Here is a 15,166-nt window from a genome sequence, read left to right as displayed (position 1 = left end):
TAGGAAAAGTTTGTCCAGAAACTCTCCATTTCTTATGTTCAGATGAGTAAATCTCTATCTGGTGATTTGTAGGTTCAAGTTTAGAAATTTGGAGGTAGATAACTTTGTAATGTGGCGATTTCCATGGATCAAAGGCTAAACTCATTCCGATAACATCCCCTGATAATGGCCTGGGAAGTGTGACGAATTGATGAGTAGTCGGGTTGAATATGTAGTAGTTTTCATCAAATGTGAACGGGTTATGAACTGTATGACAGAGCAGAAGTCCATTGCAGGATTGCAATATCATGATTTTAGGATTGTGATGATCATGTTGTAGAAAAGGGAACTTTTTCCAGGCTAAATGACACAATCTTTTTGTAAGGGTTGGTTAAGAATGAAGAATGGTACAGAAAAATGCCACTAGCAGGGCGAGAACAGGGGACTCTGAGGCGCGTAAACTGAGGGCTAGAAAGCCATTTACGCGATACACATTTGCAACGAACGAGTGATTTTACTGGGAGATGAAGGAGGATCTCTGTCAATAGTTCTTCATTAGAAAACACTACATTTGCAGAAAATGTTATGATCTTCTTTTTGCTTTTTGGCATTTTGTATCTGTACGCAGTGTAATTCCACGAGTGGAGTCTGAAGAGGGTAGGATGTATGCTGGTCTTACCTTTACCTTTACGGTATAAAGAGTGTTTCTGATGGACTCTCGATTATGTTGAATCTAGTGTAGAATATTGGAACTTGAAATGACCATTTTAAAGCTGTTTTTTTCTGTGTTTTGCTGCAAAAATTGAGCTTGTAGAGAAAGTTTCCTTTTGTTTAAAATCAATGCCTTATAGTTTATAATACATGAGGATAAAAAAATGTGGAGCTAGATTAAGCTAAGTTCATGTTAAACTTTGATTTAAATACTACTCAATATTTTAATATTTATCGATTCAACCTTTAAAATTTTATTTATTTAAATTTATTTTGTTTTTAAAATTTTAACTTCAATTTTAAAAATAATTTATTTTCATTATTGAGTTTCCATTTGGACCATGTACCTTCCACTCCACCTCCAAATTTTCAGAGATTTATAAGTTTACTATCAAACTTCTCTTCCTTGATTCTACCACAAGTAAAATCCGAGATTAGATAGGGTATATACAGAATTTACCTCTATCTTAGTGAGATAGAGTGGACGTTTCCTATAGATCGATAGATACTTTACCAACAACAGTAATATATCCAGTGTAATTTCACAAGTGAGATCTAAAAAAAGTATTCCGCATATGAGATTCTAAAGAGGATAACATATATTCAAACCTCATCTCTACCTTTATAAGGTAGAGAGGTTGTTTCCCATAGATTGATAGATACCTTACCAACAACAACATAACAACATACTCGGTGTAACTCCACAAGTGAGATCTAAAAAAGGCGCCAACAACATACTTAATATAATCTCGCAAGTGAGATCTAGAATAGGTAGGATGCATGCAAATCTCATCCCTATCTTTGTGAGATAGAAAGTTTGCTTTCGATAAATCCCATAAGTGCTGTCTAGGGCAGGTAAGATGTAGGGAAGAGAGGTGGTTTTCGATAGATCGACAGATATTCAACCAAGTATGCAGAATAAAAGTCCAATTAAATGTAACATGTAGCATAAGTAACAATCCACATGATAAAAAAACACTTAATTTGTTGTGAACAAGGATGTTTAATTTCCTACACTGTCAAGAGACAGAAAAGCTAAACCTCCCCTTCTCTTTCCACTACATACTCTCCTCAACCATGATAGAGAAGCAGAATATAAACATCTAACAAACACTTCACTTTCTCTTTTTAGCAGGTGGTTGATCCTCGTCTTCCTCCTCGTCTTCTTCCTCTTCCTCATCACAATCATCATCGTCGTCGTCATCAGCCCCCTCATCACCATCGTCGTCGTCATCATCATCTTCGTCATCACTTCCTTCGTTGCCATTAGCCGCAGGATCCTCCTCAGGATCTCCTTCTTCTTCTTCGTCATCTCCCCCTTCTTCACCTGAGAAGTCTTCGTCGTTTGCATCATCATCGTCATCCTGATCCTCAGCATCTCCATCATCGTCGTCATTATCATCCTCTGTATCGCTGCCATCTTTGTTCTCGGTACAAGCTTGGTTCTTTTGACTAAGCGCCTCAAAGGGAAACCTAAAATTGACATCATTAGACTTGTTGAAGCTTGTAACATGGAACTTTGAGTTCAGTGATACCAGGAATGCACATGAGACGAATAATACCTTCTATCAGGGCTTATCAACTCCGACAATGGAGCAATGCTTACAAACTCTGACGATGGAGCAACGGTTGCCAACTCTGACAATGGAGCACCATCCTTCAGCAAACATCCCACCTGAAATCCAAAGAACTCCCGTAAATTTAGGCAAAAATTTGAGGAACATCAAGTCCCCAAGCAGTGCACCGTAAGCTTAATGACATGTAGCAGTGAACAGGAAGTTCCATAGTCTTGAATGAAACAAATGCAGTTATGTTAAACGAGGCAGAACGACCGGAATTCAAGGTAAAAGCCAGAAGTACATTAAATCTTCAAGGCTTGTGAATACAAATACAGAGATACAAATATGTCTCAAGAAGGGCACTAAACATACGAAATGCCTACATAAATAAAAATTCTTTAGCATTAGCATTAACAGCGGTGACAAATGTCATGGAAAGAAGACTCGTCACAATCAAACATGAAGCTCTGTTCAAAGAAACAGTACAAAGCCAGAATAATTATGACCAGTAGAACAACAAAATCAGTAAAATATGTCACATATAGCAGAAAATTGAACTAAACCATATTTGACAGCACATATCGATGTTCAAAATATTAGTCTGATCTGTCCATATTTTCAAATATACGAGCAACAATACTTGCACAAACATTCTCTATGCTACTTCTTCCATAATCTTCCAAAAATTCATGACTCATGATAGTATGCTTTAGAGAACTCTCGTTTCTTCAACTTTCTTTTTGATAAGGTAGGTTAAAACCATTGTTTCAACCAACTTCTACAATTATAATCCTTAAATCTGAGCATAACAAACAGTGGTGTATGAATTATAGGGATGTAGAACAGAGAACATCTATTAGAGAATGCCACACAGACGTGTCTGAATTATAGGGAAAAGGAAACACAAAACACCTATGTACTACGTTGACAAGGAGATGATTTCATCTCAAGAGGCCTTTGTGTGGTTAGGATGTGAACAATGTAAATCAGCTTTGAGACACTACTAGACTATCTCTTTTTTTTAAATAACTGTAGTGTTTGGGGCAGCTTACTTGCACCTCGACGTATTTACCTGCATCCTCCCCACTAGGTAACTCCCACTAAGGTTTAGGCAGATGGGGGACAGGAAGAGACGCTACTGAACATTTGCAGTAGTCAATTACAAATCAAACACAACCCACGTTCAAATATCCATCTCCAAACATTGTAGGCCAGCAAGTTAGAAATTTTCTTAACATTAACAGCCTCACAATAAGCAAGGTTCACAGAATTCAACATGGGATTAGCCCTTTTTACTTACCTGTCCTTCACAATGCTCTACTCTTTGGACCACTGAACTATCATGACGAGGTGCAATTGCTTGTGGTAATAGCCCTGGATTACCTCTAAGATAAGGCCTTAATGGAACTTTCGTAAGCTCTCCTTGTACTGACATGACCATACATGTCACCATGAAGGAGAATAACAAGTGGAGGGACATGGCGTATCTCGACTCCATTTTCACTAATAGAACTAGTGAAGGAACATTTCCCAGTGGAGCTTAAATACAGAATATTCAATAACAAGAGGGGAGAGAAGTTACAATTACTTGAATTTGGCATTGACATTCAATGCTGGTTTAGAAATAGGTTACTTTATGTTTGAAACATTTATTAGTCTACTGGATGAAATACAAGTAACAGCTTTGTTAATGAAACAGTTTCAACTTTCAACATTCATGTATTCAAATAAATTATGGTTTTACAAGTTGGTCTTTTGATAGTCAGTGTCAGACCAATGTTTTGAACGCAAAAGGCGACAAAAGGTCTGCCCTTGCCACAAGGCGAGATGAGCTGCAAGGGCTCGCCTTTCTGAAGTGTGGCCAGCACCAAGTAAACAAAAAAGTTCAAATATTTAACTACACATATAAATAATCAAAATCTCAATAGCAATAACATATTAACAATATTTCAATTCAACTGAAAATAGATTGTAGATGCTAAAAATCTAGAACTTGAATGAGAGAAAAAAAGCATAACAAAAGTCAAAACAGAGATAAAAATAACTCAAAAGTTTGAAGAAGGAAAAAGAAACAAAGGAAGAAAAAATCTGAAGAAGAAATATGTACTGGTTGGACTATGGAGTCACCAAAGAAGTCTAGTCAAGTGGACTTGGTTGGAGTCACAAAACCCTAAAATTATCTTTTTAACTTTAGAAATCCTAAATTGGTCGCCTTCTTTTCTTAAGAAAATACAGAAGACCACGCCTTTGGCGCCTTTTGAAGATGCCAGTGCCACAAAGCTTAATAGGCGATGAAGGGTTGCCTCGCCTCTCGCCATTGGCGACCGCCTTTCACAACACTGAGTCAAACAGATTACAAGATCTGACGATTAAGTACAACAACAACATACCTAGTGTAATCCCACATTGTAAGGTCTGGGAAGGGTAAACTGTACAAAGACCTTACCGTGCAACTTGACAGTAGAGAGACGGCTTCCAATAGACCCTCAACACTAAGTGTATAAGTAAAAGTTTTCTAAAACTAATTAACTAACTCTAGACAATCGAAAGGTAAAGGTCTGAAAAGCCACAATGTAATAACCTAATCATTACTACCTCGTGAAGGTAGAGACAATATTTGTAATAGATCCTCCGCTCATGTAAAACATATATCAACAGAAAAAGACATGTAAAGCAAATACATAACAAAGAATCCATGCTGAAAACCATGAAGAATAACACAACACAGTAGCACATCAAACACTAACAATGAAGAACAAACTGAATTCTCCAGTAAACAGTTACTTAAAAAAAGAACACAGTCCATATACACAGCTTCAAGAACACAATAACAAACACATAAAACTAGAAATTCAAATGAAACAGCTAAATTATCAACTATATAACCTCAATTACGCAATAAAGAACCAAAAAAACTAACCCCAAATAACAAGAACATAGTTTGGTCAGTGGGGTTGGACTCAAATACAAAACCACACACAACAGAAGCAAAAAAAGAGCAAGAAAACTAAACCCCACAACATAAATATCAAAACTTTACATGAAAACAAAAGGGGCAAAGTGCTTTATTTATACCACCATGAGCAGAGAAGCAACAGATCTCTGAGTAACCAAAAGGGTCTCAGCAACAACAGCTTCAAGAACAGAGTTCACCACTATTTTCCCAAAAGCTGCTACATCAGAGCTGAAACTTTTCACCTCCATTTTTCCTTTAAAAAAAAACCCAAATTTTCCTCTGTTTTTCAAGAAAAAGAAACAAGAAAGAGTTAAAGTACAACAAAAATTAATTTTGAAAAGAGTTAAAGTTGAAAGATTTGGAAGAGAGATGAGGAGAGAGTTTTCTGGGTTAGGGTTGGCTTTGAGTGTACTGTCCCCACATTTGGGGTGGGGTAGGGGGGGTTGGAAGAGGGGGTGGTTGGAGGAGGAAAGAAAATTTTGGGGAAAAATAGGGGCAAGAGATAATTTTGTATGCGGAACGAGATAAATAAGGATGTTTCTCGAAATATTTTATGAGTTTTTTCACTGTCTTACACCTTGTTTGGATGGTTATTACCCGTAGTTGTTTGGATGGTTGTGTTAGTATTGTATTGTTAGTATCGTTGTTGGGACAAGTAAACTAAAAAGGGATAATTCTGTAGGCGGGATGAAATAAATAAAGATGTTTCTCGATAATTCTGTAGGTAGAATGAGATAAATAAAGATGTTTCTCGAAATGTTTTACGAAATTTTTCATTTTTCTATACTTTGTTTGGACCGTTGTTACCTATATTATTGTATTAGTCTCTAGACATGTGCGTTGCACGTGAGTCTTGTGTTAATTAGTACAAAAAATTATATGATATAGATGCTACTAAAATTTGCAAGTAATATTGAGTAACTAAATTTTAAAAAAGAATTATACACGATCAATTAAATTGATATATGTGATATTTTTCTTATATAGTTCTAATTATATCTTATACTTAGTACAACATTTCCTTAATTTTTTAAAATATTTTAACAACAAATAATTTATATTTACATAAGTAACGATGATTATGTTTGCAAGTGTTCCGCACATGTTAAAGTTTGTATCTTGTGTAAGAAACTATCACCTCCTTTTTGTAGACACATGCATATCAAGAAGTTGTTGCAGAATAAAAATCATATTTCTTGATCTACAAATATTGATCAACATATGTTTTTAAGGTGGATATTGTATCATTGTAAATCTCATGGGATACACTTATAAGAAAATAGTGTATATTTGTGATAGATATAGTTAATTATAATTGGCATTAGAAAATTTAATCGATATAGAAACATCCAATTGCACGAACAAATTTCTTTGTTTGATTCAAGATTATGAGTCATTTCAGGAAAATATTAATTAAATTATTTAAATATAATCATATTATGGAATATAATATAAATGATCTATACTCACAAATAAAAAACTTGATATAAATGGTTGAAATATTTAAAATATCTTATTTAAAAATATTGGGTGTACATCTTCAAAAAAATATCCACTCAAAGAAATAATAATTTTGAATGGATCTAAAGTCTATATCATTTATACTACTAAAAATGTCATAAATATCACAATTTTCCTACCGATTACATTATATTTTTATGAAACGATCATCATATCTATTACATACCTGATGATGTGAATGAGAAGTGAAGAATTCAAAATTGTAAGATAAAAAAATGAAACAAAAGAAAAACAATAAGAATTAATAATTAGCAAAAACAAATCAAGAATAAGATATATATATTCTAAATTCTTATTAACACTAGAAAGTTCTACATTTTAAGAAGCAAGCTATTGAGTGAATTGATAATGTTAGATGTAATCGAAAATTTGAAATATTCAAATCGATTATTTAAATTAAATTTAAAAGTCTATTTAAATTCTAATATTTAGATTCGTAATAAAATTGAATATAAAAATTAAAATTTTCATATTCAATTCAAACGAGACGAATAACCCATCCCTAGATTATGAGAAAGTAATGACTAAAATAACCTCTAAGAAACAATTAAAATATTGTTTAATAGGTGAAAAATAATTAAGTTATTGTACCCTTCACTAAAGTGCATAAATTCCCAGTAATTCCACCAATTTTGTTAATCTTTATATATATATATATATATATATATATATATTGAATAAATATGATTAAATGGGGCATACTAAATACTACTGATAATTCAAAAGGTCATTTGTACTTCTGCCCTATTTTATGTCCCTCTTTAATTTATTACGATAATATAAATTTATATTTTCGTATCATAATATTCGTAGGTTATGTCGAGGCACAACTTTACAATTAGTGTAATTTTATCTACATTATAAAATCGAGCACAACTAATATTGGACTAAAATCATATATGTGCCTTCACGATGAATATATATAAAATAGGATATATCAAATAATTATGTCATTATTCATGCCTCTTTTTGTGAACGCGCATACGCAGACGCAGACGCACACGCACATACGCACGTGCATGCGCACCCACGTACGCGTACATACGTACATGCGCGCACATATATATATATATATATATATATAGATATATATATATTGATTTAATATCAATTAAGCAAAATTATTAACATTAATAATACTAATACAATATATGATATTGATTTAGTATTAGTTAAGGGAATATTTATATTTAAAAATAATTTGATATTAAATATCTTTTACATCAAAACCTGTGGTTATAAAATAGAATATGCCAAGGCAAATTTTTTTTTAAAAGTAAAATTTAGAAGTATAAGAAAGAACGAACGAAGTGTATATTAATATTTGGTCAAATTATACTTAAATGTTTTTTTTAGTTAAACTACACTATATAATTCATTTTTTTTTTAATCTTACTCCTTATTTCCATAACGACATCATAATTATTAAAAATAACTGAATTATTCTTCAACAGATGTTCGATCCTTATTCTTATAGAGAATTAGTTATTCTCAAATTAATTTTCAAAACTTAACATTAATTGAACATTAAGTAATAGGAGTGGTTTGACAAAATAACTATGCAAAGTATTCTTCTACTTAATAAGCATATCAAATCAAAATACGACGAATAAAAATAAGGGAAAAGAATTTTAAAAATATTAAAATTTTAATCGGAATTGCTGTTACGGTATCAAATATGGAGGACCTCTTATCCTTCTGCACTATTTAATAGTGTGATTTAAAGGTATATATGTGTGCCCACGTGGACACGTATTGTTTATAATTATGCAATATTTATAATGTTTACATGGACACGTATATACCTTTGAATTATGCTATTAGATAATCCATCTGAAAGGTCATTTTCAAAGTTTGGTATTGTTACAATAATATCGGTCAAAGTTCTCAGATATTTCAAATTTCCCCCCTAAAAACAAACCAATAAAGTATGGATGTAAAAAATCGAACCAAAAATCAAATCAAACTGCAAATCGAGTCAACCCGGAAAAAAAACCCGACTAGAGATTTGGTATTGAAAAAAAAAACTTGACTATATTTGGGTTAGTTTGATTTTCACTAAAAGAAATCAACCCGAGACCCAACCAACCCAACATTATATATGTTTATTTTAAAATTTATTTTATAAATAAAAATATTTACTTTGATATAATATTAAAATATTTCTTATACTATTATTTAAGAATATTCTTAACATACCCCCTCACTTGCGGCCCCGATTTCTTGAGTCAATCTGCTCTGATATCATGTTGAAGTGTGTGATCATCTTATCTAAACGCTTAAGCTATTAGAGTGAGCATACCTTTTATTATTTAATAATATTCTTAACAAGCTACCCTGTTACTAAGGGAATATTTGTTATTAAGCTATTGTTTGGTCATACAGTTTGAGTTTTTGAAGTTACGATTTTTGGAAGTCTCATATGCTGGTCTAAGCTGGTTTTGAGAACTGAATAATAATTGAAGATTAGATTTTCAAAATCTGATCAAATTTTATGGCTAAACAGATATTTGAAGATAAAATTTTCTTAAATGCTAAATGGAATTTTACCATGTTGGACATGTTTAGTGAGTATTTCATGTAGATCAATATACACTAAATACTAGGAAGGAGCTTGTAAGAGATTCCCCTTTCATCTCTATATATCGTACTTCGTCTTGTAAGAGCTTGTAAGGGATTGGCGAGTGCGTTGGACACATTATGTGGGCAATCGTATGGAGCAAAGCAGTATCATATGCAAAGAGCAATGCTTGTTCTTCTATTGGCTAGTGTTCCTCTTGCTTGTATTTGGGCTAATGCAGGACATATTCTTGTATTATTGGGACAAGATCAGGAAATAGCAGCTGAAGCAGGAAGTTATGCGCGATATATGAATTCCAACTATTTTCGCGTATGCACTTCTTCAATGTCATATTAGATTTCTACAAGCACAAAACAATGTGATCCCTATGATGTTCAGCGCGGGGATCACTACTTTACTGCATACATTCACTTGTTGGATTCTGGTGTTTAAATCTGGTCTAGGCAACAAGGGGTGCTGCTCTGGCTAATTGTATTTCCTACTGGATTATGTTAGGACCGAAAATAAGCAGGTGTAAATGCGGAAGCTAGCAAAGCAAACCTCAAAAGACCACGAGTAAGAAGACAACGAGAAATATACCAAAAGACACAAAGATTTAACGTGGTTCGGTCAATCGACCTACGTCCACAAAGGAGATGAGCAATCCACTATAAATATGAGAGTACAAAAATACAGAGGGGAACAACCTCAACCAATTGTCTCGGAATACATGGGAGGTTCACACAAGTGATAATGTATCAAGCTTGTGACCCACAAATTCTCCCTCTAACCAAAACTCTCAAAGTCTTTAAGACTACATTCTTGTGAATGCTGATTAAGTTAGAAGGAACATGCCTCTGTTTATAGAGTCCTAAACCTTTTCCTACATGAAAAGGATTAGTCAATCCAAAACCTTTTCCTAAAAGGAAAACCTATTTATGGTAAGAAATTTAGGGCAAATAAAACCCAACAGATTAATCTCTTGTTGCTAGCAGTATATGTCAGAATATCGCCTTCCTGTTATGCTCTGGTAGTGTTCTTAATTTATGTGAACCGTATATTTTCAATCGCCCTTTCAAAATGAACGAATGAAAACAAAATATCTTTGCTTTTTCTTGACGACAGCTTAGAGATTTGGTCATTTGAAATGATGGTTCTGTTGTCCGGACTTCTTCCAAATCCAAAGCTAGAAAAGTCTGTTCTTTCAATCAGGTTGGACTTCATTCTTAGACACACTAATACAAATCTCAAGCTGACATCTCAACGGGTGTGCTATATTTGAATTGTTTCAGCCTTAATACATGTTCCATGGTGTATATGATACCTCTAGGACTAAGTGGTGCCACGAGGTGAATTTCTAACATCGTTAATTTTTTCCTTTATATGGTTCTTCATTAGTTTGTATACTTTAATTCGTTTTCTCCTCAGCGTAAGAGTCTCAAATGAACTAGGTGCAGGACGACCTCAAGCAGCTCGTTTAGCAGCTAGTACTGCAGTATTCTTGGTGGCTACAGAAGGGGTTATTGCAGCAATAGTGTTGATTGCCGTTCGTAAACTGTGGGGCTACTGTTATAGCACTGAGGAAGAAGTAGTGTCATATGTAGCACAGATGCTAGTCTTGCTAGCAGGATCCCACTTTTTAGATGGCATTCAATCTGTACTTTAAGGTTAGTCCAAATTTTTACTATACGAGTGTCCTGCTTCTATGTTTCAACAATCTCGACTACAATTCTTGATTTGTCTAAAAAAAAGCTTGAGGAGGCTAGACGGTTATGTTGCCCGTACTCTCCAAAAATGTTGTCAAATACCCCCAAAAATGTACTACTTATCAAAGGATAACACGCACCTGACAACACTTTTGAAGAGTCTGTGCAAATTTTGAATAGCTAATACAGCAGTTTTATTAGCTAATCGAGAGAGTGGGTTCTGAAGCGTATATCTATCTTTATCTACACTTGTTTTTCACATGCACACATATATATTTTCCCTGGAACTCTGAGTTCTACGAGCTCACGAACCCATTCTCTGAGTTCTGCTGAATCCGCAAACCCATGGTTGGATTTGCCACTAAAGTTAAATGACTAGATGATCTTATCACTATCAAAATCCAGGTACTGCGCGAGGGTGTGGATGGCAAAAGATTGGGGCACTTATCAACTTGGGAGCTTTATTACCTTTTCGGAATACCTGCTGGTGTTATATTAGCTTTTGTCTACCATTTAGGTGGAAAGGTACGTACTCCTTCAAGCTTCTCATTTTCTTAGCATATCCGTCTTTCGAATTATGAAAAAATATCTTCAAGATGATATGATTTTCAGGGACTATGGTTGGGAATCACTCTTGCCCTTTTTGCACAAGCACTACTTCTTTTAATAGTTACTTTTCAGACAAATTGGGAAAAAGAGGTAATTTCCACTTGAACTCTTCCCAGTGGCATTCTTGAATTGTGTTATCAACTCATCTAAAAGTTTAAACGGTTAAGGAGAACTTGCTTTTAGTTACTTAATTATATTATGTCTCAACACAGATCTCCGGTGTTTGATTTCTTATCTAGAACACCGAGTTCTATAAAGTATAATGTAGGTCTTTTTTTTTTTGGGTTTTGTAGGCAAAGAAGGCAGCCGATAGGGTGACTTCTGAGCTAGCTAACATAGAATAAAGTGCAGAATGAAATGGGGCGGGGCAGGTTGAGCTTAACGCGAAAAATCTTGTTTGTGTTTAATCAAATATATGAAATTAAACAAGGCATTGAGAATTTGGAGAATAATATATATTTGATGTTTCATTTATTATTTATTGCAAAAAGAAATTAAACATTTTTATTATTTTATATACTACAAAAGGAGTCTTGTCTACATCAAACACTTTTAACATGAGAATATAATTGGGAGAATTATATCCATTGGTCAATATAGTCTTTTTTTTTCTTCATTCAATTATATTAGATCCCTATTATCTTATATAATAAAATAATAAAATCAAATAAAAAATATTGAATCAAACCAAGTTAATTTTGATTCGAATTAGATGATAGGTTTTTTCAAAACAATATATTTAAATAATGCAAAACTAAATCGAAGGGAAGTAGTTGAAGTTACTAGCTGAAGGGCCCGTTTGGATGGGCTTAATAAAAGCAGCTTTAAAAAAGTACTTTTGAAAGTGCTAAAACTTATTTTTAAAATAAGCAGTTATGTGTTTGGATAAAAGTGCTGAAGTTGTTATGCCAAACGTGAAAAGGGAAAAATGAAAGAAAGAGATGTTAGGGTTATGTTGTAATTTAGAGATTGTATAAAAATATTAAGGGTAAAAAGATAAAAATGTGGTCAACTTAAAACAGCTTATAAGCTAAAAAAAGAAAAGCACCTCTACCCCAGCTTTTAACTTTTGGCTTAAAATAAGTTTTTTTTAACTTAAAATAAGTTATTTTGAGTATTGCCAAACAGCTAAATAAGTCAAAAATCAGCTTTTAAGTCAGTTTGACCAGCTTTTAAGCTGAGCCAAACAGGCTCGAAGTCAAGTTACTAACTATGAGGGGAAGTACACATAGTAGAAGCTGACATGTTAACTGCTAGTTGTGCACTCCTAGCCTCTTTTGTGTGCGGTGAATATGTGAACTACATTTAACTATATGTTGCTACAAAACCTCAGTATGTTCAAATAAAAATTCAATATTTTCGTCATATACCCTTTCTTGCTCTCTTGATATTGGAAGAAGAGAAAGTCTTGCATGAAAGAGAAGAGCTTGTCAAGTTAGCTAAAGATGACCTGCCTGACCCCATGAACGAAAGGACACATTTCGGAAATGGTGCAGGCAAGTCATTCTTGGCTACCAAATAAGACTCTTTTCATCATGCAAGACTCCTCTTCTCATTAATTCGACTCCTTTGTAAATTACTTCCTCCGTTATAGTTTGACTACTTGGTACAAAATTTTAAGTGACTATATAGAACGTTTAACATTTGAAACTTGTGGCCTTAATAGACATGTCATAATATTTGTATTGTTACAAAAACTTTTCGTTAGAGTAAGATGAGAAGGGCAACATAACTATTTTCAAATTTAAAAGTGTGTCATTCGACTAAAAAATTGAAAGTTTATTACATAAATCGAAACAGAAAAAGCGGGTGAAGAGAAGTTCTTGCATGAAAGAGGAGAGCATGTCAAGGTAGCCAAGGAGACTGCCTGAAACCAAATTAAAATGTGATTAAACACATTTTAAACTATGGAGCAGGCAAGTCATCCTTGGCTACTAAACAATATGACTCTCCTCTTCATGTAAGACTTCTCTTCTTTTTTCATATATATATATATATATATATATTTAGATGTTTGCTATATGGCAAGTTAGTCATCTATTTATAGTCACAACAAATTAGTAAAAATGGAGAAATAAGCATCTCTTGAATAATTGCTTTGACTTTTGGTTTCTTAGTTATATTATTTGATTTCCCAAATTGGAATAAGTTCTCTTCTTTAGTGGCAATGTATTGTATCCCAATAGTACCATAGAACTATACACTCAATGATGTAAAGCATACCAAGCATGTATTGACCATGGAGTAATTATAAATGGATATCGAACTTCAGTTTCTAAAGAACTTATAGATTTCGTTAAGAATGTTCAAAATGTACAGTAATATATAAGTATGAAAAATAATTTTTAACCTATATACTTCGTACAATTTTCTCTATACATAGTATAGGTTTTTGATGAAAGGTGTCTGACTAGCCACAGTTATGTGGCTACGTCATTGTCACTAGACATCAATTCAATTGCTAAAGAATACAGAATAACAAATCAATCTATTTCAAAGACAAAACATAGAATGTTATTCAAATTATAAAGTAGAGTCCAACTAAATTTGGGACTAAAAGCATATTTGTTTTTTTGGGGTCAGATTATCCAATAAGATTATTGTTCTGTATATATGTGACTTTTCAATATAAATAATAAAGGAAAAATCAAATGTGTCATGGACTTTAATTTCTTTCAATTTCATAGATTTGATTCGAATTTATCAGATTCTGTAAGAACAAATTAGTCAAAATTCCCAAGGCAGACCAATTACTAACATAAAAGGAGCCAAGCAACTTTATAATAATATGTATTTGCTTATGATATTTATATGACAAATATGTTAGGAACTACTTTTGTTAGAAAAATATCGACTTTTTTTTTTTCGTAACTAATGGCTACCTTACTACAAACTCAATTTCATTTGTATGATATTTTCGTTAAAAATATAATATGTTCTATCATGCATTTCTATCCAAAAGATGTGATTGGTGATTTGATACATAATATTGTAGATTTTTATTTTTTTTATAAAAGAAAATAGCTCATGATAACTCTATGTAACATTGAGTAATTTTGACCACCTTGAGGTGTAGTAGGATGATGGACCCTTTACACCCTTAAACAACAGTCTCGAATTTAAGCCTTAAAAGTAAAGAAAATTTATTCGACACAAATCAGAATTAGTCGAATTAGTAGAATTGCTTGAAGATAAGGTGAGTGCAAGTGTCTTTACAAATGAATAGAACTTATTCTCATTTGAGAAATCAAAAGACCAAAGTCAAAGAAAATAAAGTAACTTTGCCATAGATGCTTTAGTTCTCCATTACTATTTGCTATGGATAACTTAGCAAGTAACATCATCTCAATGATTTGTTGGGACTATAAATACATGTCTTGTTATGCGGAATTTGAGATAATACGAGAAAATATAAACGCGAAAAACAAGACAACAGATTTACGTGGTTCACCAATAAATTGGCTACGTCCACGGGGAAGAGGGAGAGCAGTTTTATTATGGAGAGGCAAGAACAGAATTACAGAATAGGGTTTGCCATAGCGTCTATATATAGTGCTAAGCTATG

The 15,166-nt window shown here is 33.2% G+C and overlaps 1 protein-coding gene and 1 pseudogene across 2 annotated transcripts; one reads left to right on the top strand and one right to left on the bottom strand.

Moving 5' to 3' along the window:
* Positions 1–1,590: 1,590 nt before the first annotated feature.
* Positions 1,591–5,762, bottom strand: LOC107026498 (nucleolin-like). 2 transcript variants are annotated; one of them, XM_015227478.1, is made up of 3 exons: positions 5,325–5,762; positions 2,253–2,365; positions 1,591–2,163 (listed from the first exon to the last, which is right to left on the bottom strand). In XM_015227478.1, exons 1-3 carry the CDS (start codon positions 5,451–5,453, stop codon positions 1,806–1,808), a joined length of 600 nt encoding a protein of 199 aa, XP_015082964.1. In that variant the 5' UTR covers positions 5,454–5,762; the 3' UTR covers positions 1,591–1,805. The 2 variants fall into 2 exon arrangements, with proteins under 2 accessions (XP_015082964.1, XP_015082965.1); XM_015227479.2 differs by having other exon boundaries at positions 5,328–5,621.
* Positions 5,763–7,970: 2,208 nt separating this feature from the next.
* Positions 7,971–12,459, top strand: LOC107024731 (annotated as a pseudogene).
* The last annotated feature ends 2,707 nt before the right edge of the window (positions 12,460–15,166 follow it).

Source organism: Solanum pennellii, chromosome 7 (genome assembly GCF_001406875.1).
Source record: "Solanum pennellii chromosome 7, SPENNV200".
NCBI classification, from domain to species: domain Eukaryota; kingdom Viridiplantae; phylum Streptophyta; class Magnoliopsida; order Solanales; family Solanaceae; genus Solanum; species Solanum pennellii.
The sequence above is the reverse complement of the archived record's forward strand: the minus strand, read 5'-3'. Positions and strand labels throughout refer to the sequence as shown.

Bases quoted from the DNA above. Each gene is read 5' to 3' on its own strand.
- LOC107026498 (XM_015227478.1), bottom strand. From the start codon at position 5,453: ATGGAGGTGAAAAGTTTCAGCTCTGATGTAGCAGCTTTTGGGAAAATA. The intron at 2,366-5,324 runs GTATAAATAAAG...TTTGGATTTCAG, and splicing joins TTGCTTCTCTGCTCATGGTG to GTGGGATGTTTGCTGAAGGA. The intron at 2,164-2,252 runs GTATTATTCGTC...TGTCAATTTTAG, and splicing joins TTGATAAGCCCTGATAGAAG to GTTTCCCTTTGAGGCGCTTA.